The 19,061-nt window shown below is 49.3% G+C and overlaps 6 protein-coding genes across 6 annotated transcripts; 3 read left to right on the top strand and 3 right to left on the bottom strand.

Annotated features, from left to right (window-relative positions):
• Positions 1-1,971: 1,971 nt before the first annotated feature.
• N7503_010269 (uncharacterized protein) lies at positions 1,972-3,948 on the top strand (the record flags this gene model as incomplete). Its single annotated transcript, XM_057069815.1, has 1 exon — positions 1,972-3,948. One exon carries the CDS (start codon positions 1,972-1,974, stop codon positions 3,946-3,948), a length of 1,977 nt encoding a protein of 658 aa, XP_056916426.1.
• An 852-nt stretch (positions 3,949-4,800) lies between these two features.
• On the bottom strand, positions 4,801-6,202 carry N7503_010268 (Clavaminate synthase-like protein; the record flags this gene model as incomplete). The annotated part of the gene is made up of 6 exons (XM_057069814.1): positions 4,801-5,044; positions 5,108-5,535; positions 5,588-5,711; positions 5,763-5,931; positions 5,990-6,091; positions 6,148-6,202. The coding sequence occupies 6 exons, from the start codon at positions 6,200-6,202 to the stop codon at positions 4,801-4,803; spliced, it is 1,122 nt and encodes a 373-aa protein (XP_056916425.1).
• Positions 6,203-6,777: 575 nt separating this feature from the next.
• Positions 6,778-8,676, top strand: N7503_010267 (uncharacterized protein; the record flags this gene model as incomplete). The annotated part of the gene is made up of 9 exons (XM_057069813.1): positions 6,778-6,881; positions 6,934-6,983; positions 7,033-7,050; positions 7,102-7,252; positions 7,307-7,458; positions 7,520-7,895; positions 7,954-8,196; positions 8,249-8,527; positions 8,580-8,676. The coding sequence occupies 9 exons, from the start codon at positions 6,778-6,780 to the stop codon at positions 8,674-8,676; spliced, it is 1,470 nt and encodes a 489-aa protein (XP_056916424.1).
• Positions 8,677-9,386: 710 nt separating this feature from the next.
• On the top strand, positions 9,387-14,388 carry N7503_010266 (BTB domain and ankyrin repeat protein; the record flags this gene model as incomplete). The annotated part of the gene is made up of 3 exons (XM_057069812.1): positions 9,387-12,468; positions 12,518-12,635; positions 12,687-14,388. The coding sequence occupies 3 exons, from the start codon at positions 9,387-9,389 to the stop codon at positions 14,386-14,388; spliced, it is 4,902 nt and encodes a 1,633-aa protein (XP_056916423.1).
• Positions 14,389-14,795: 407 nt separating this feature from the next.
• On the bottom strand, positions 14,796-16,550 carry N7503_010265 (cytochrome P450; the record flags this gene model as incomplete). Its single annotated transcript, XM_057069811.1, has 4 exons — positions 14,796-14,831; positions 14,924-16,006; positions 16,078-16,275; positions 16,332-16,550. 4 exons carry the CDS (start codon positions 16,548-16,550, stop codon positions 14,796-14,798), a joined length of 1,536 nt encoding a protein of 511 aa, XP_056916422.1.
• Positions 16,551-16,930: 380 nt separating this feature from the next.
• On the bottom strand, positions 16,931-18,799 carry N7503_010264 (uncharacterized protein; the record flags this gene model as incomplete). Its single annotated transcript, XM_057069810.1, has 1 exon — positions 16,931-18,799. The coding sequence occupies one exon, from the start codon at positions 18,797-18,799 to the stop codon at positions 16,931-16,933; it is 1,869 nt and encodes a 622-aa protein (XP_056916421.1).
• Between the last annotated feature and the right edge of the window lie 262 nt (positions 18,800-19,061).

Raw genomic sequence — 19,061 nt, 5'->3', positions numbered from 1 at the left:
ATGTGCACCAACGAGGAAGCTCCATATCCAATGAATTACTTGTGCCTGAGCCAGCGGAACAATGGCGACGTTTCTGTACCCTGGATCAGCACGCTAGGAAATTTTGGGGTAAGCGAGTGGATATCTTTTCAACCCCGCACTCTCGGAGTTCCCCCAGGGGCTATGATCGACGAGAAAGCAGGCCATTTGCTTCACCGATGCGGTTCTTCGCATATTTTTCGGCGTCGGATCTCAAAGCGACAGGGTAGATGCTACCCAAGAATGCATATGCCACAATCATATGTCAAATCGGACTTACCGGGCATGGTGATGGGAGCGGTCGAGATCTAAGCAAACCCTACTGTTGATTTACTTCTGCAGGTAACATGAGCAGGAATATCAGGTGAAGGGCGTGGGGAGTATCATAGTTACATGAATTAGGCTTCGCTTATTTCTTCTATTATTCAGACTTTGAAAAGCAACCCCGCATTTCAAACCGACTTGCGGTTGAGAGTCTATCAACTGTGGAGGTATTAGGATAGATAGAATTCGGCTCTCGAGGTCGGACAGATAGTGAAAATGGGGCCTCAAATATCACGAGACCATTTTAATCTATCAGCCCTGAAGTTGTTGAAGCTCTCAGATGAATGCCAAGTGAACCCCTTGAACGTGCATTAACAAACCCTTGCAAACCTTAAGATCATCCAAAATTCAAATAGATTGCGATACGACCTCAGCTGTACGCCTTTGACTCACAAACCCAAGATGCCTAGGTATAGGAGCCTCGGTATTCTGTCTTCTTTTCAAAAATTATACGACCCTAGAGAACCTTGGAAGCCGAACAGAAATCCAAGGAAGGTCCTTCGCGGAAAAGTAATCTTGCAAAGACCTCCAGCCCTGGAGAGCTTGGAACATCTGGACAGACCATTCGACGCCCTGGAGATTCAATGATTATGTAGGGAACCATGGACAAGAGCTTGGGCTCACGGGTACCTCTCCTGGACCTCCAGGGCTGGAGGGGAGACCTCGGGAGTCCAGATATCGAAACTTGAATGGAAATTGCGGTCATAGGTATGCATATATATATTCCTCCACTGAATATCCATAGAGCCAACCTTGCGGGAACTGATCATTGACACCCTCAAGGCTCAAGTGCTCCAATATTCCCGCACTCAATTCTGGGCAATACATTAATCCTGAGAATTCTATTTGTTTATTCTCACATCACAGTCCCCAGAGGCACATCATACTACAATTGTGCTGAATTCTTACTGCAGGGTCGAAATCAGGTGACGTAATATCGTAAGATCCGCCCGGGAAAAAAATACTTTAATCAAGAGAAGGTCGCCTTACGCTTCGCTAGCGTCATTTCGATAGGTTCTGCAATCCATGCGGGTCTGGAGCTGATTTAAAGTCCCGGCCACGGGACTTCGTATCTGGGGGGTGATATATCAATACCCTCATCTCCACTAAATGCGACTTTTTACCCCGCGGAACCTCGGCAGTCAGATGACTTCGTCATTATCATCGTCAAGTTGACGTATCGGAGAGGACTCTCTAGTGTCCAGTGGCAGCTCGATGAGGCTGCCACTGCGACGCTAGGCGTTAATTGCCAGGTGTTAACATAAAATACGATATACGGAATACGGGATACGGAAGGCTTTCAGATTCTATCACTTATGATTAGTCCAGTCGGATCAGGATCCACTCGCCCCACAACAGATGGGAAGATCATCTATTGCAAGGTCCATGTCTAGGGGCGTTTATCACTAGTTCTTCAATCTAGGCATCAGGGATCCTGCCAATCACTGAAGAGCTCTCGGTGAGTCCGCGTAGAAACCGGGGCTCAGCCTAGCGCACAGAAGATGTTGGCAGAAATACGATGTGCCAGAGAAAATGGACGTGGGTATATAGCTTGACTTGTGGCACATTTTGAACTCCGTTTCTCTCAAGCATATACCAATCCTTGGACCACTTGTCAGACCTTTCAATATGGCAGATTGTCCTTTCGCCCGCTGCCCTACAGAGGTTGTCCACACTATATTATCTTATCTCGATCACACGTCTCCACTCAGCTTACGGGCGCTAGCCTACACCAGCAAGGACTTCTTATTGGTGTCTTCGCCTTTCATATACCACACTGTCAAGATTCAACTAGATCGAGAAGATCTTGAGACAATTACGACAAAAACAAATCGACTATATAGGGAGCTGAATTGGGTGAATGCCTTTTCCGAGGTACGCTGTCTGATTATCGAGCCCCCACGACACGATGGAAAGCAGATCTCCCTTCCATCAACACCAATCAAGCGCGACGTCAATGCGCTGAGGCAATATGTACTCGACACTCCCTCAGTACCTTGTCAAACAGATTTTCAATATCCTACTACAACACAAGAAGCAGATGACATGTGGTTACCAATTGCGAACCTCCTCAGACAGCTGCCCTCACTGAATGACTTGCTATACGGTGGCTTGCATCAATTTGCTCCGTGCCTTCTCAAGGCCATCCATGAGAACTCCTCTAGCTGTCAGTTGTGGCTAAATAATTTCAAGCTGCACAGCTTGGGCGCGGAACAAATCGATTCACATGAACTCGCATTGCTCTCGTCGCCCTGCCTTTACAGCATCAAACTCGATGGTTTTGCCCATGAAGACAATGCTTCGAGATATCGCTCTCTTGACCAAGAGAATGTATATAATGAGGAGTCTATCTGTCGTACTGTGGCCAGTCTGTCTCCAAATCTGAAGGAGTTCCATGCGCATTATTGTGGTGACCAGGCATACATCCCCACGGATGAACCAGAAGAGCAACAAAATCGCAGCAAAATCCAGACCACAAGAGGCTCTCTACAATACCTCAGTATCCGTGGGGATGAGAACAAAACTATCAACAAGGAAACAGTGACCATGTGGAACGATTGCACTGATTTCTCAGCGCTTCGTACTCTTCGAGTCACAAGTCCATTGCGCCACCAGGCTTTGGAGTTCCTTGCAAATGACTGCAACTTCACATCACTTCAATCACTAGAGCTGAACTTGTCTTTATTCGCAACTCGGCTCGCATGGCGTCTCGGTCAATTCGATACCCCCGAGACCCGCTTCCTATGCAGCCTTCCCCCTCTATCCACCTTGACTCTTCACAACTGGACCAACAAATACCCCCTCGAATGCTTTCTGCCTCACCATGGTAGCCAAATAACCAAACTTGTCATTTCAACCGGCAAGAATGCACCTATCTCGCCATCCGATCTGAAAATTATCAGCGAATATTGTCCCAATCTCCAGGAGCTCGAAGTCACCCTACGTCGCACCCAAGGAGATGACACCGAAGTTGAATGCTATCGAAATATCGGCAGCCTCTCACAGCTTCGCAACCTGACAATCAAGTTGGACGTGACAAGTATCAAGCTATGTAGCTCAAATTACGGAGGCACCGATGCACCTGCCGCTTCCAAATGTGTCATTACTGCTCCTGATGCCTCATTCAATGAATTTGATCTAAAACCTTGTGTGAGACGAGCAAAGTTTACCCCTCGTGGATGTCTCTACCGCAATGGCGACATCCGTGAGATACTGATCAATCATGCTATCGATGAAAACCTGGCACAAGGGATATTTAAAACCATTCAAGGCAGCAAGAGGCCAGGGACTGAGCCACTTCAATCCTTGAATATCTCTTGTGTTGGAACAGTGGGTCTGAAGAAACACCACACGGGTTCCGTTTGGCGTTTCCCACACCAGGAGGTGCTTTCTGCTCTGAAGAGACCATGGCGTCTCACTCGTCTCTCCGAGTGTAAATTGAAAGTGGAGGGCAAAGGGTCAACTATATTAGTTGAGACAAACGGACCAGGGGATCGCCCACTTCCAGCCTGGCTGGAAGTACCATTGAGGCGCATTTGGCCGCAGAAGCAGGAGGGAAGCAGCTGGTTGGCTGATTGGCATAGTCTTCCACTTTGCATGACTTAGTTCCTGAATTTTTCCTGAATGGCGTCAATGTTGGATGGGACTTTTAATTGGGATTGTGTCTAATAGTCATTAATAATGAAATGCGGCAATGAAATTGTAATCTAATGACGAAATATATCCCATGGGCCTGACATACAAATCCCTTCTTTTTTTACGTTACCGGATTGCCTGGACCGAGATTGCCAGAAAAGTAGTATACTACCCAAGATATCACTATGTACCTACTTGGCAACAACCTTGGAATCCAGTGTAGCATAGTGGCAAATATATAGTGGCAAATATAATAAGAGCTCAACACAGATAACATGACCGAGATTCAGAATTCCATGCACATGCGGCAAATGCATATGCAAGTAACCTGAAAAGGCAGATACGTGCAGAGGAAGCCTTTGCCAGGCAATGCCAATGCGCATGCGTATTTTTACCTGTCCCTGACCTTCACGCTGTGACGGTAGCTCAAATCATCTTGCCAATTTCACCATTGCGCTATTGCTAAATAATACTAGCAGAAGCAAAAGGATCCCAGTCAGGATCAAGAGAATGGTCAAGTCTAGAGAGTCTAATTCCTACTCCCTACTTTTTGAATAGAAAAGACCCCTCAATATTGGAGGAATCTCAAGGCCAGGATGAGAGAATGAGGGGAAGGATAGGAGATTTGGATTTCAAGAAAAAAGAGCTTATAGTCGGTTGCATTCCGCTTTCCGAGAACAAAATCGTCGCATCACGGAGCGTTCATCCCACCAAGATGTTCATACCAAACGCAGTAAATACGATAGCAGCAAAGAGTATTCGAGGAAATGCAGTTTCAAATATATAGATCCGTGGATAGGCTTGACCAGAGATAGACTCCACTTAGTCATACATCTTAGCTGTCAGACCGGGAATGATATCAAGATCGCCCTTTCCATAGGTGAATTTCCCCTCCTCAGAGATCTTGATGTCCTTGTTACGACGTTGCTGCTGGGACTGTCGCACCTTAACCCACTGTTCCATAGTGAGGTGCTGACCAAGCTCAGTGAAGGCATTACTAGTAAGGCCTAGACGATTCAGTACAGGGCTGTTCTCGATAGGGTCCAGGACGATGTGATTGTTTGGTCTGTTCTACAGATCAGAATTGCTGAAAATGATCTCACACAAGCGACTTGATATTTTCACTTACCGAGCAAAATACAGCACACCCAGACGATCAACATGGGCCTGATCTGCGGGAGGAGTGTGGACACGGTGAATACTTGATTTGATATATCCTCCAGTCAAGGCTGTAAGGGCATCGCAAGTGTTGATTGTGATAGTTCCATCTTGAGGTTTGACCCACTTCCACTCCCCTGCGGAGTTGAGGATCTGTAAGGCGGCTACGGGCTGGCGGAAAAGCAGTGTGATAGATCCCAGATCTGTGTGTCCAGCACTGTATAGCCCACCGACCTTCTTGTTCTCCTCGGCGCTACGCGCTGCGTAGTGCATGTAACGGAGATGGTCTTCGCCCTTCACATCATACTGGTGATCACGAACCAGCTGATCCTCGCTTGGAAGCTCGAGGAGGATGGCGAATAGTCGAAGTAGCTTTTCTACTACCTCGGTGTGACATTTCTATGTTTTGTGAGCGGGGGAACACGCAGAAAATGGTGGAAAGTTGACTTACCCTGCTGAAATCTTCAATCTCGTCAATGTGGTCAGAGATAACCGGGGGCTGTTGTCGCTTGTGGTAGCCATCAAACTTGGGAATGTTGTAGACCTGAACGTTATCCTTGATACCGTTACCCATGCTGATGAAGAGTCAGTGAAATTCTACTCCTTGAGATTTAGACCCTTCTCACATGCGGTGACCGGCAGGTCTGTATCCGTTATACTCGCCATTGGCAAGATCATTGGAATTGTGATACTTCAGTTTCTCCTCAAGAGGGAGATCATAGAATTCGCGACCTAGAGCAAACTGGCGATCGACTTCTTCCTGGCTGATGTTGAAGCCCTTTACATAGAAAAAGCCTATAGGAGGATTGTGTTAGCGACGCAGAAATATATTTGATGACCGATAAATGCCCACCAACATGTTGCACGGCATGTTCTAGCTGCTTGGCAAGCTGCTCTTTACCACCTGGTTGCTCAAACAGGCTCAGATCGAGGGTGACAAGTTCCGCCCAATCCACTAGATCGCGTTAGTAGGCGTGCGATGGCGTTCAGGTAAAACTCAAATATACTGACAGTCTTCCTTGGTAACTGGAACATGATCATATTGATCAATTATTTTTCCGGGCATTCTTATGACTCGTGTGTGTTGGCTGTTCAACGCGTTGTGTCTTTACCGTAGAATGTGGCGCAATATGTGATCCGGGATGAACAACTCGGATTATGCAACACATATATAAAGTACAGGACTTTATTTAGGCTGAGTTCAACCCCGCACTTCTCGACCTCTTAAATCTCGCGTTGATAATCAAAGCACGTCATTTATGTATAGAATGAGACTTCACGCTTAATCGTCGGTGATTGAGGGCCGCGACCACGGGCACGCCATCGCGGTGTACCATGTCGCAGTCATTGCATTGACAGACAAGGGTGTCGGCACCTATCAAGACACATTATGACTGATTGCCATCCAACTTTCTTTGGATGATCCTGTTTCAATAGGGAAGTATTATTCGGGGTTCTTCCGATGAATATGATCGCGACAGGAAGTGGAGAAATTGCACCGACATCAGCCATTCATCTAGACATTAGATATCGAATGAGTCCAGACCTTTGCAGATATAACAGCCGAAAAATCGGCTATACTAGCGCAGGTTGTTTTTTCCTATTAGAACGCGCAATCAATCAAGGACCTGTTTGATCATCATGTCGGACCTCCAGAAGTCAAAGCCTGCAAGGCCGACCCTTTGGGGATTCTTCAAGGAAGTTTTCAATTGGTATCCATCTTCTTATCCTTCTGAAGAAAGAAAGTATGTGAAATACTAGGCCTGTCGATATTTTCATGCCTGACCTTCTCGTCAGATTACTCTTCAAGCTCGATGTGTCAATCCTGGTATTTGCCTGCTTATGTTGTGAGTACACCGATTCTCTGCGGACTGATAAGTCATGCTAACAAGACAGTCTTCGTCAAATACTTGGGTAAGGTATTTGTACCATTTGTTGCATTCTAGGGCTCACGAAAATCCTCAGATCAAACAAATATCAGTAATGCCTACGTGAGTGGGCTCAAGGAGGACTTCGGTCTATATGGAAACGAACTCAATTATTTCAATGTCTGTTATTACACGGCATATGTTGTATTTCAGGTTCCTGGTCTACTCCTATTGTCACGTCCAAAGTTGTAAGTTCAGGTAGAATGACCAGTGATCGTGAGCATACTCTAATTCCAAACAAGGGCTCGCTGGCTACTTCCCGGACTTGAAGTCCTCTGGGGTATCTGTACATTTGCTCAAAGTCGTGTCACCAGCGTCAATCAACTTTACGCCCTTCGATTTCTTGTTGGAATGCTGGAGGCTCCTGTTTTTGCTGGGACGCATTTTATTCTTGGTAGGTCCATTATCAAGGCGCTTCATGCAGAAGTTAAGCGTGCGCTAATACCTGACCTAAGGCTCCTGGTATTCTGGTCCTGAACTTTTCAAACGTGCCGGTACCTGGTTTATCTGTAACCCGCTGGGAAGCATGGTAAGCGGATATCTGCAATCAGCCGCATATACCAACCTCTCGGGAGTTGGAGGTATGCCTGGGTGGAGGTGGCTATTCATTATTGACGGCATTTTCACAATCCCGGTGGCTTTCATTGGGTTTTTCATCTTCCCGGGCATCCCAGACTCGCCACGTCCATTTTATTTGACCGAAAGTGATATCGCTTTGGCCAAGGAGAGGGCACGCAGGGCAGAGATACGTCGCCCTGGTAAACTAGGACTTGATGTATTCAAGCGGTCTCTGAAGCGGTGGCATATCTGGGTCTTCGTTGCAACTTATGCGTGAGTCATTGATCGAAGTATAGACAGAGATCAGAAGAGTATTAACACATCGCTATAGGTGCATGATTATCTCATCTTATCCGACGTCTTATATGAACTTGTGGCTCAAAGCTGAGGGATACTCAGTTACCCAGGTCAACCAGCTACCGACAGTTATTTATGCCATCCAAATTGTCGCATCTTGGTTTGGCACGACTATTGCTGCAATTTACCCTTCTTGGATCATCTATACAATTGCTTCTTTGGGTTGCCTTTTCTCGACATTATGCATGATTATTTGGAATATTCCAAAGGGGTTGAAGTGAGTACTCCTGCACTATTGAGATAAACAGTGTATTAATTAAATACTGCAGATTTGCTGCGTGGTATTTCCTCGGGCTTTCGGGCTGTCTAAGTCCTATTCTATATTCCACGGTCAACACTATTGTTAAAGATGATTCCGAAGAGCGAGCACTCATCCTGGGATCGATGATGACATTTGGCTACTCATTCCAGATCTGGGTTCCACTGCTTGTGTTTCCAACCTCTGGTCATGACGGGGCTCCACAATGGATCAAGGGATGGCCCGTGTCATTTGTGTTCTATTTCTTGTTGTGGGCAGGATTCATCACTGCCCTAGTTGTTTATCGACGGTGAGCACTAAATGAGCCTCGTGAATACCGCCCTGCTAATCCATGGGTAAAGGGACCAAAGGAAAAACGTCACTGTGATGGCATCCGACAGCGAGGATATTGAGATAATCGTGGACCAAGCGCCTCCGAAATCTGCCGTGAAGGACTGAGGGAATCTTTTGAGAAGAGATACAGGTACTCAACTGATCGCACGTACCTGGTATACTTCAGATATGCGCGTGAATCCCGAGGTCCCAAGGTAGTAGAAAAGTGTTGGGTGCGGGGTGAAATGCAAGCAAGAGCGGGGAAAGAAGATTCTCCTGTAGATCAAAGAATGTCAGACTTAAAAAAGAAACACTGTCCTATCGCTGCTCCACGGGCGCTTGATTACCGAAATGACCCGCACCTCTCGTCCGGGGACATGGAGGGACGTGCGTGCTGTCATTGGTCGGTGCGACGGGTTCCACGATCCATGGATGACGGAGCCTCGATAAAGCAGAGTGTACGCCGACCTTGAATTTTCTCTTTGACTCGATATCGCATTTCACTGATACTTCCCTTTGTATCCGGGTTGTTCCGCGACAATAAAACTCCCTGCCAATACCAGAGCCCTAGTTCCGCAACCATCGCCACCGCGCCGCGACCCCTCCTCGAATCCCACAATCGATTTTGGTGTCACTACGCGTTGCTGCACTCCCAGTGGAAGCTCATTGCCCAAGGACGCGTCGATCCATCGCGAATCGGCTCCTCCCCCTTTCCCTTCGAGCCGGTTTCGTCTTATCACCCAGCTCTTCCGTCGCGGTCAACCCTGGTGCGTTGACAGCGACGCTTTGGCTTGGGCTTGATAAGAGATTCGGTGACACAACCACATCGGGCACATATGAGTAGCAAACTTTGGGAGTTTTTTATTCAAGATGATGTGGAGAGCTTCCAGCGGCTCCTCGCAAACGCAACGTTTGCGGGGCCGCGAGCTGCAGGGGGGTCCGGAGGTGCTTCCTTAGCTGCGACAGCAGCTAACCTGACCTACAAAGCTGGAAGCCCCGGGTCGCTGATCTCATCCTCCCCAAATCCTCCAAAGCAGAAGAAAAACATCGGCTCATCACCAGGAACATCAGCACCTGAGCGGCCGGGCTTCCAGCGAGCTGGCATCACTTTGTCGCGCGCCGACATCAATGCTCGTGACCACTATGGCAGGACCCTCTTACATCACATTGCTTCGTCGTCAAAGCCCACTGCCACCAAATTCGCTCGCGCACTGTTCGAAATCCCGTTTCTTGACATCTATGTACAGGACTGGGAGAGTGGATGGACGGCACTCCACCGTGCCCTTTATGCGGGCAATGCTACAATCGCCTTAGCATTGATGGAGCGGAACCAGCGGGATGCGACCGATTTCAGCAAAGTGGAAAAAACAGGACAGATTGGAAGCTTGATCAAGATTAAGGACCGTGAGGGCTACAGCCCGTTCGATGTTTATGGAGCGACCATTACCTCTCGTGATATCAAACGGATGACTTCTTTAAGACCGTGGAACCTTGATACTGCCGTTGACTCCTTGAGAGAAGGCGATGCTGATTCGAGTGCCGGATCTAATGACGAAGATGACGTTGAAGAGGATGTCTATCTTTCTCGATTTTCATTACAGTCAACACCAACCGATTTTTCCGCCGATGAAGTTTTTACCTTCGGTAGCAACAAGAACTTGAACCTTGGGCTTGGGGATCAGGATGACCGTCAGTTTCCTGAACGGGTCACCCTGAAGCGTCCCGAACATCTTTTGAATCGGTTTTACCGTGAATATCAGGAAGAGCTAGGGCTTGAGCCTGTTACCACAGATGGATTGCCAACGCTTATCAGAAACAAGCCAATGAAAATACAAAACACTATCATGTCCAAGTTACACACTGCAATCATCACGGATGATCCGGAGGCCAATCTGTTCATCTGTGGGTTTGGACCGGGCGGTCGCCTGGGGACGGGCGATGAAGCTACACGATTCACCTTTTCCTGTATCGAAACAGGTGGGTTGTCAGGAAAGAAGGTCATGTCGGCCGCCCTCGGCCAAGACCACACCCTGGCTATCACAGAGTACGGCGAGATCTTTAGCTGGGGAAGTAACAAGTTCGGACAGCTAGGATATGGTCTACCCAGGACCAACAACAAAAATGATGTTCCTATCCAGACGACACCCCGCCAGATTTTCAACCCATTCAAGAAGGAAAGAATCCTTGGTGCAGCGGCATCTTCGATTCACTCGGTGGTCTTCAGCACTTCCGGTCTGTATACCTTTGGCAAGAATGAGGGCCAGCTCGGCTTAGTAGATTCGGATGCACGTTCGCTTGAAGTTCAAACGACCCCCCGGCGGGTTGGAGCGTCACTCTTCAACTCCCCGATTCAGATGGTATCTGCCATTGATCAAGCCACTGCTGTGCTCTTGCAAAACCATGAGGTCTGGGTGTTTTCACAATATGGCTACTCGAAGCTAGCATTTCCGCTGGAGGCCACTTCAAGGTTTATCCGAGACAGCTTCATGGCGACAAGATATGATGCTTCAGTGAATCGTATAGTCAAGCTGACATGTGGTGGAAGCACTATCTGCGCTTTGTCTAGCTCTGGTGATGTATTTACTGTCCAGGTCAACAAGCCCGAGAATCCATCGATACCGACCTCGACCACAAACCCAGCCAAAACCCGCAATTCTTTAGCACCACCCGTGAGAGCTTGGTCTGCTAAGCAGTCGCACATGGCTGCTAGCGATGTGGATGTGGGCCAGGACGGATCGATCATCATCTGCACGACATCGGGCTCCGCCTGGAGAAAGGAGAAACGGACAAAGAAAAAGGAAGGCACTTTCAAGGACTACAAATTCGCCCGCATACCGTCTCTGTCAAGGGCCGTAGCCGTGCGCAGCAATGCTTTTGGGGCCTATGCTGTCGCCCAACGCGACTACAACGTGACAAGAGAACAAGTCCACATCTCTGGAAGTACTCTTTTGGATGACCTCTTGCCACTCTCGCCCTTTGGGCTCCCCGCTCCGGATGATGTAGAGACAATGTTGGAAGGTGGAACAGATCCAATGGAGATGTCTTGTGCAGCAGCCATCAAAAGAGCCATATTATCGTCTACGAATATGGAGGACCAATACCTCTCTATGCGCACCGAGGGGACTGTTTGGATCACTAGCTCTCTGTCCGATGCACGGATTCCAGTGCACGAGTTTTTGCTAAGTGGTCGTAGTCCCGTTCTCAGGAAGGCACTTCAGGAGTTCCGGGCATCATACTACTCCTCTGTTCCTGATGTTCTCGACGTCGAGTACGGAAAGGATGGTCACATGCAGATCCAGCTCCATGGCGTTGACTTCCTCACGGTTCTAAACCTTGCCCTCTTCTTCTACACCGATAATGTTCTCGATGTTTGGCATAAAGTGAAAACCTCTCCCCAAAATGCCACCCGCTATCGGCAAGTACGCACAGAAGTGATGCGAGTTGCTCTTCAGCTTGGGCTGCCAACCCTTGAACGTGCCGCGAGATTAATGCTAGACCCTGAGCCAAGTTTGAAGCATGACATGGCCCTTGCCATCAACCATAGCTCATTCTTTGATGATGCAGATGTGGTGGTTCAGCTTAAAGGTGATTCCGTCAAGGTTCACAGCCAGGTGGTTTGCCAGAGATGCCCGTTCTTTGATGCGCTATTTCATGGGCGATCTGGTGGCCGGTGGCTTGCCCCACGAAAGGCAGACCGCTCGGGGGCCATTCATGTTGATCTCAAACATATTGACCGATCGACATTCCTCTTTGTTCTGCAATACATGTATGCAGATACCGAAGAGAAATTATTCCATGAAGTGCGGACTAAGACTCTTGATGACTTTATTGACTTGCTCCTCGACGTCACTTATGTGGCGAACGAACTGATGATTGACAGACTATCGCAGATCTGTCAGAATATGCTTGGTCGTTTTGGTGAGTCTGAAATCGGTGACATCGTCGTTTCTCCTCTGACCTTAAATAGTCAACACACGCAATATCACGTATCTTCTTAACTCGGTCTCCCCTATCTACATGGGGGAGTTCAAAGAGGCTGCCCTCGAGCATATTTGTCTTGACCTCGAGTCTATGCTTACGAACAGGTACTACCACATGATATGTTCTACCATTTCAAAAACTGACTCGATCACTAGATATCTCGACGGACTTGATGATGATCTTCTCGCTGCGCTCGATAAAGTCTGCCAAGGGAATCAACTGGCTTCCTATCCCATATCTCGTGGACGCAACACCGAAGCATATGTGTTCGAGAAATATCCGGAGATTGTCAGCTCGATCAAATCGGACCAACGACGACGGATCGATGCAATGGCCTTGCAATCCCGCCTGAGCCAAGTCGAGTCATATGACGTTCGATCTCGCCCGCCAACAAATGACAAGTGTAATGCTTCTCCGTCTGTTCGTAAACCAAAGGCTGGCGTTTCTAGGGAGATGACTAGTCCCACCACTAGCCCTATGCTGAAGGCACAGCAGTCGACGGGAGACCTCATGTTCCAGATGGATGATGAAGCTGCTCTTTCTCCATTCGATGCCAAGGGCAAAGCACCCATGCGTGGACTGAGATTCAGTGAAGATAGAGGCCGATCGTACCCCAATTCTCCGGCATTGGGAGCAAGCATCCCTGAGGATGATTCGCTACGAGATCGAAGCTTTTTGGATCAGCAAATGTCTTCTCCGCGAGGTCCATTGCTTGCCGAGTCTCCGACTGAATCTAAAGCAATTGCCATGCACCAAAGACGGAGCTTGGCGTCATCAGGTGACGCCTCTACGGCGCCGTGGAACTCCCCTGTCATATCTGATGGCAAGAGAGACCTCCAGGATATCATGAGCGAGACCTCCCAGTCCCGGGTGTCAAATCTCACCCTTGGTATGACAGCCAGAAAAGAAAGCAGTGGTAACTTCACGCCGAAAATATCTCAAAAGGAACGGAAGAAGATGCAACAGCAACAAATGCAAGAAAAACTGGCCGCACAACAAAAGGCTAAGGATGCTCCATCAAATCCATGGCAGTTGCCGACGTCGACTTCCTCAAGTGTACAGGGCAAACCTGGTCCCCTGCCAGGCCAGAGTGGGTCCAGTACACCAGCTCCTGAGCCCGTTAAGACGCCCCAAAAACCTTCCATGACTCTCAGACAAACTGTAGCTGGCACACCGCCGCCTCGGTCTCAGCCAGTGGCTACTCCAGTGCAGCAACAGAGCCGCAAAGTCTCGGCCAGCATGCAACAGTCCCCCTTCTCCAAATCACCGCCCTCCGGCCCTGCCACTCCATACCAACAATCCCTTCCCAAACCATCCCCCCAACCTAGCATTCAATCAATCCGCCACATTCCACGTCCCGATGCCCACCTTCGCTCCCCGTCTTATGGGTCATTTTCCATAGCAGCTATTTTGGAGCAACAGCAGGCCGAAAAGGATGAGATCCGGGAAGCAGCTACAGCCAAGCATAACATGGAAGATATCCAAGCTGAGCAACAGTTCCAGCAGTGGTGGGATCAAGAGAGCAAGCGTGTACAGGGCCTTCTCGAGCCCGAGCCAGAACCCCAGCAGCGCGGCGGTAAAGGTGGCCGTGGCGGTAAAGCTGCTGGTGCATCTGGAAGTTCACGCAAGCGTCGTGGAAACAAGAATCCAGCTCCTGACGGTGTCGACTCTCGGAGCCAGAAGCAAGCTTCAGCCCCAGCTTCGGGTCAGGCCACACCGAAAAAGAATGTGAACGGCCCATCCCCGCTTCCACAACAACAGCCAAATGGAAGTGGAAACCATGTTTCCACCGGGCCGGGCAAAAACGCTCGTCGTGGAGGTACCTCAAGCAGGGGCAAGGGACGAGACCGTGGATAGGAGTATCTTTGTTGTTTCATTCTTATCTACTTTCGTTGTCGATACATTGTTCTCTCCCCTCATCAGCTCATATGAGCATATAATCATGAACATTCTACTCCCTTTCAATTTTCATCTTTGCGGCCAAGCTGTGGCCTTTCTAGCGTTTAGACTTCCGGTTGGATACACCGACTTCTGCACGAACCCTCTATTATGTGAAGACTTCTAATAAACTATTATGATTTCTGGGCTCGGGATATACGAAGCTACTATACTCTGTTGATACTTGAAATAAATCGAAGAATTGAATCTCGTTTCATAGACACAAGCATCCTTCTTCCTTTGGCATACACGATTAGAATAAAACGATCCCACTCCGACAATGGAGCCTAACATCTCCACGTAATAAAGCAACAGTTCACTCATGCCTACGTTCCCACCGCACTGTCGCAGGCTGCACCGGCCTTGAAAAGAGAGACTGCAAGTAAGAAAGACCAGTTAGCCTTGAAATTCACAAAAATATCCACGAACGAGAGCAGACAACAAGAAAACGTACCGAATAATCCGTCTCCGGAACCCCAACCCGATCTTCAGGGTTATAAAACTTGAACTCCCTCACAAGAGTCGCAACAATAACCGCCAGATTCATATAGGCAAATTTCTCCCCAATGCACCGGTGCCTACCAGCCCCGAACGGCAAGTACGGGCTGCGCGTACCCTTCGACACTGCACCATACCCATAATCTACTGTATCAGTCTCATCAACCTGGTCCTCAACACGCGATTCCCACCGATGCGGATCCCAGGTCAGGGCATTCCGGAAGTACCGTTCATCTCGCGCAGTGACACCAGGAGAAGAGAGCAGCGTATGTGTCGTAGGCACGACGTAGTTCGTACCCGGCACGGGAAGAGGATTCTTGACTTTGCGCATGAGGGTATGAATAGAAGAGTGGATACGAAGGGTTTCCTTAATAGTGTATGCAAGCAAAGGCAGTTTCTCAAGATCACTATATGTCAACGGCGGCAGCGAGCCCGAGGAACTTCCCAGGGCATTGATCTGCTCGGCATAGAGTTTCTCTGTCATCTCAGGCTCCGATGCCAACCGGAGTAGAATCCAGCAGCTGATAGCAGACGAAGAGTGTTGGCCCGCCATCAACAATGTGATCATCATATGCGCGATCTCTTTATCTGGGATTGGGGTTCCATCTCGGTATACGCAGTCCATGAGGTGCCAGATCATATCTTTAGCCTGGTGTCCTTGGTTGGCGCCGGTCGCGACTTGCTGACGACGCTCATTGATGATGTCTAAGTAGATTTCGCGCATGCGGGCATGCGCTACGTCTCGCTTACGGTTGTGAGGTAGTGGTGCCCAAGGGAGCATGAAGTTGATAGGGGAGAAGCCCAGATCGAGGTCATGGAAGAGGTCGGCGAATTCCGAGGTCAGCTTTGCGCGGACTTCGTCGCCTTGCAGCGTGCGACCTGCTGTGAAGATGGTTATCTCGGCCATTGTGGCACCGAGATCAATTGTGCCCGAGGTGCCTTTGAACCTGCTGGACATTTTGATGTATTGCTCCACCTCTTGCTCGATTAGGGGCACGTATGCCTCTAGGGCTTCTTGGCTGAGGCCGAATTTCACGAACTATAGGGGGCACAATGGTAGTTAGGATCAGCTTGCTAGAAACGGAAACGAGAATCTCAGAGTTATCAGACCTTCTTCTGCTCCATCAGTTTCGAATTCGGACAATCGTAAACCACATCCGATCCGAAGACTGGCGTGGTCAACTTGCCATACACTTCTTCCGCGTTGACATCCTTGAGTTTCCCATTGAGAATGAACTCGTTTCCTTCTATCCCTAGGTAGACAGTGGTTTTCTTTCCCAGTAGGATAAACGTGAAGATGTCTCCGTACTAGCGATTCTGTGAGTATTCCAGACCGACCTTCGATCCTCATCAAGCACACATACCTTTTCTCGACACTCAAAGAAGAACTTGTAGGGATCCATTCCGTAGCGCACCGTACTTCCGACAATGGGAAACCAATGGAACACGACTGGGGGTTCATTGCGACGGTAGAAGAATTGTTGGTTGATTATGTTGACAAATACGGAGATGAAGGTAATGGCAATCAAGTAGCAAGTGATGCGTAGGATTTGGCTAGCGACGAGCTGAACAAGGAGCTCCATGATGTTTGTTTATTAACAAGTATAGAGAAGAAGTATACCACGATAAGTACAGGGAAGCAAAGATCAAATCAGGAGCTTGGGAATGAGCATTAATCATCATTAGGGCAAAGAGACCCGGAACTGGGGAATGTAGTGTCAGGCCACGGCAGATCCCCCGGAACACGATGTACCCGAGACCAATAGCATCATTAGGATTTGATCTATTGAAAGGTACAGAACGGGAGCTATGCACATTGGCATCTGCCGAATAAATCCAGAAATCAAAGAACATCCTTCAATCTGATTGGGAAAGAAGAAAAAGAAATACATGCCACCAGCGCCAAAACTTGCAAGTAACTAGAAGCTCATCAACGTAAAAGATAGTTATGCAGGAATGTTCATTAACCCGAGGTAGCCACCTCTCGACTTTCCCACATGCGACGGACCATCATGTCAGTCCCGTCAACGGGGTAGTCTTCATCGTGATCACCTGGGATATTATGTGAGGCCTCGTCAGAACTAGATAAGATCCGCTGCGAGGGGTGTTTGGATTTGACCCCTTGTATGGTGTCAGTGGATTCATTCTGGCTCGTCTGATCTTCGGATGCCGAGGAGTGGGGATCAGGCAACTGAGATCTGGATTCTGAGCTTGACGCGAGCCGGCTAGGCTGTCTTCCGTGCTGCAGGAGGGGCAATGACGGGGCTGATTTTACTGGTTTGCCTAGAGCTGATCCAGGCTCTGCACGGATGAGAGCTTTGGATGCCCGTGCCACCGCACGAAGTCGGTTGAAGCTATCGCCAGTAGGCGACTGGAATCGCCTTACCACAGTTAATTCGAGAGAGGATTTTTCATATGCTTTTCGAATATGGCGTGCTTCGGTGTCCTGCCCTAGAGCTCCAACACGACCGTTACCGTTCAAGGCCCTGCTAGAATCATATGGACCACCGACAGGACGAGTGTGGCCTGCTGCCATAAAATTAGGGTCGCTGGTTGACGGAGGTCCCGTCGTGGAAACGCTATGTGAGTCTGGCGGCGAATTATTCAACGTAGCGGTACGTTGGAGCCAGAGCTTCTGTTGCGTTCGCGACAGCTCAGCACCTCTGTTAGGTGCCGGGGAAGCAGTTGGCTTCCCTGATCCTCGGTTGGGGGAGGGTGGTGTTTGAGGATGGTAATGAGGAAGGAATGAAGATGGGGTATTGGGATCTGAGTCGGTTCGTGATGATGCGTGGAAGCCGGTTTTGTTGCTTGGAATGAAGCGAGAGACGCCACCTTCCATCGAAGAAGAGGTGGCTGTAGCTTGAATCCCACTAGGCAGGCTGCTCAGTCCAATGGTTGAGGAAGAGAAATTGCGGCGAGCACCTTCTGCAGCAAGATTAATAGAAGAAGCATTGCGCGATGCGGAGTCCGTCGGCTTAGCCATCGCAGAGATAGAAGACATGGCGGGCGGAGCTCTCGCGGAGTGAGAGGGGCTAAGAAGGCGGCTAGCGATGTCGCCTTGTTCAGTCGATTGGGGGTCCTCTTCAGTGTCGTCGTTCTCCTGGCGCTCCTCCTCCTGACGCTCCTCCTCTTCGTCGGCCTGCTCTCTTAGGTATCGGTTGGTGATTGAATCTGGAAGGCTCGTCGCGCGAGGCACCTGTGGGTATGGGCGTTTCACGAAGGTAAGGGGGTCAACCAGGACTTGGGCGTTTTCGGCACTGTGGTTGGACGGGACGACCGAATTGCGTCTCGTGCTTTCAGGTGATTGTGTAGTGTCCTCCCATTCAGCTTCGTCAGTCTCATCGTCGCCCAGCTCAAACCCGACCGTCTTCTTCTTCCCGGCGCTCAACAGAGGCCGATCGGTAACCAGAGCTTTCTTCCCGAAAGCCGAGTTATTGCGTCGGAGGACCGGGGTGGAGTTATTTCTTTTCATAGAATGATTCTTTGGATGATCTTCCACAACGCCGTCCCAGCGTACGTGACTCCGCTCCTTGGGGCTGGCGATAGGGGTTGCGGGGGCGGATTTCTTCCGTTGATGATGACGACCGGTGGTTTCGGGGGCCAGCTGAAATCGTTGCAGCTTATTTATGTTCTTCCCGATCGATGGATTACGGTGGTGGTTGCGACCGCCGCCCACGACATGGGTGCGGTTGGCTTTATGAATGGTGGCCTTGGAGGTCTGCGATTCTGACAGCTCACTATTGGAGTTGGTCCGCGTGACAACCGCATGCGAAGAAACGGCGCGGCGGCCGAGGCCGGGGCGTTTGACTGGGGAGGAAGTGCTGGTTGGCATTGCGGCAGAAGGAAGCACCAAGGGAGGCGGGTAATCAGCTGCGTACACGGGGCATCGAAGGGGATTGGCCGAGGCAATGAGTAGGTATCACAGCAGACGGGCGTGCAGGCGAGAAAAAGCAACGAGACTGGGAGCAGTTGAAATGCAAGCAGTTTCTACACCGCCGCGCTCGATCCCAGTCAAGCGCGGATGAAAGTGTGAGGTGTCGATTGGAAATTTTTACCGGGGTGAGAGTAGGAAATTGGAGGGGAATGGAAGGAAA

Source organism: Penicillium pulvis (assembly GCF_028828015.1).
Source record: "Penicillium pulvis strain IBT 33274 chromosome Unknown scaffold_8_segment0_segment0, whole genome shotgun sequence".
NCBI lineage: Eukaryota > Fungi > Ascomycota > Eurotiomycetes > Eurotiales > Aspergillaceae > Penicillium > Penicillium pulvis.
This window is presented reverse-complemented; position numbering and strand designations above follow the sequence as displayed.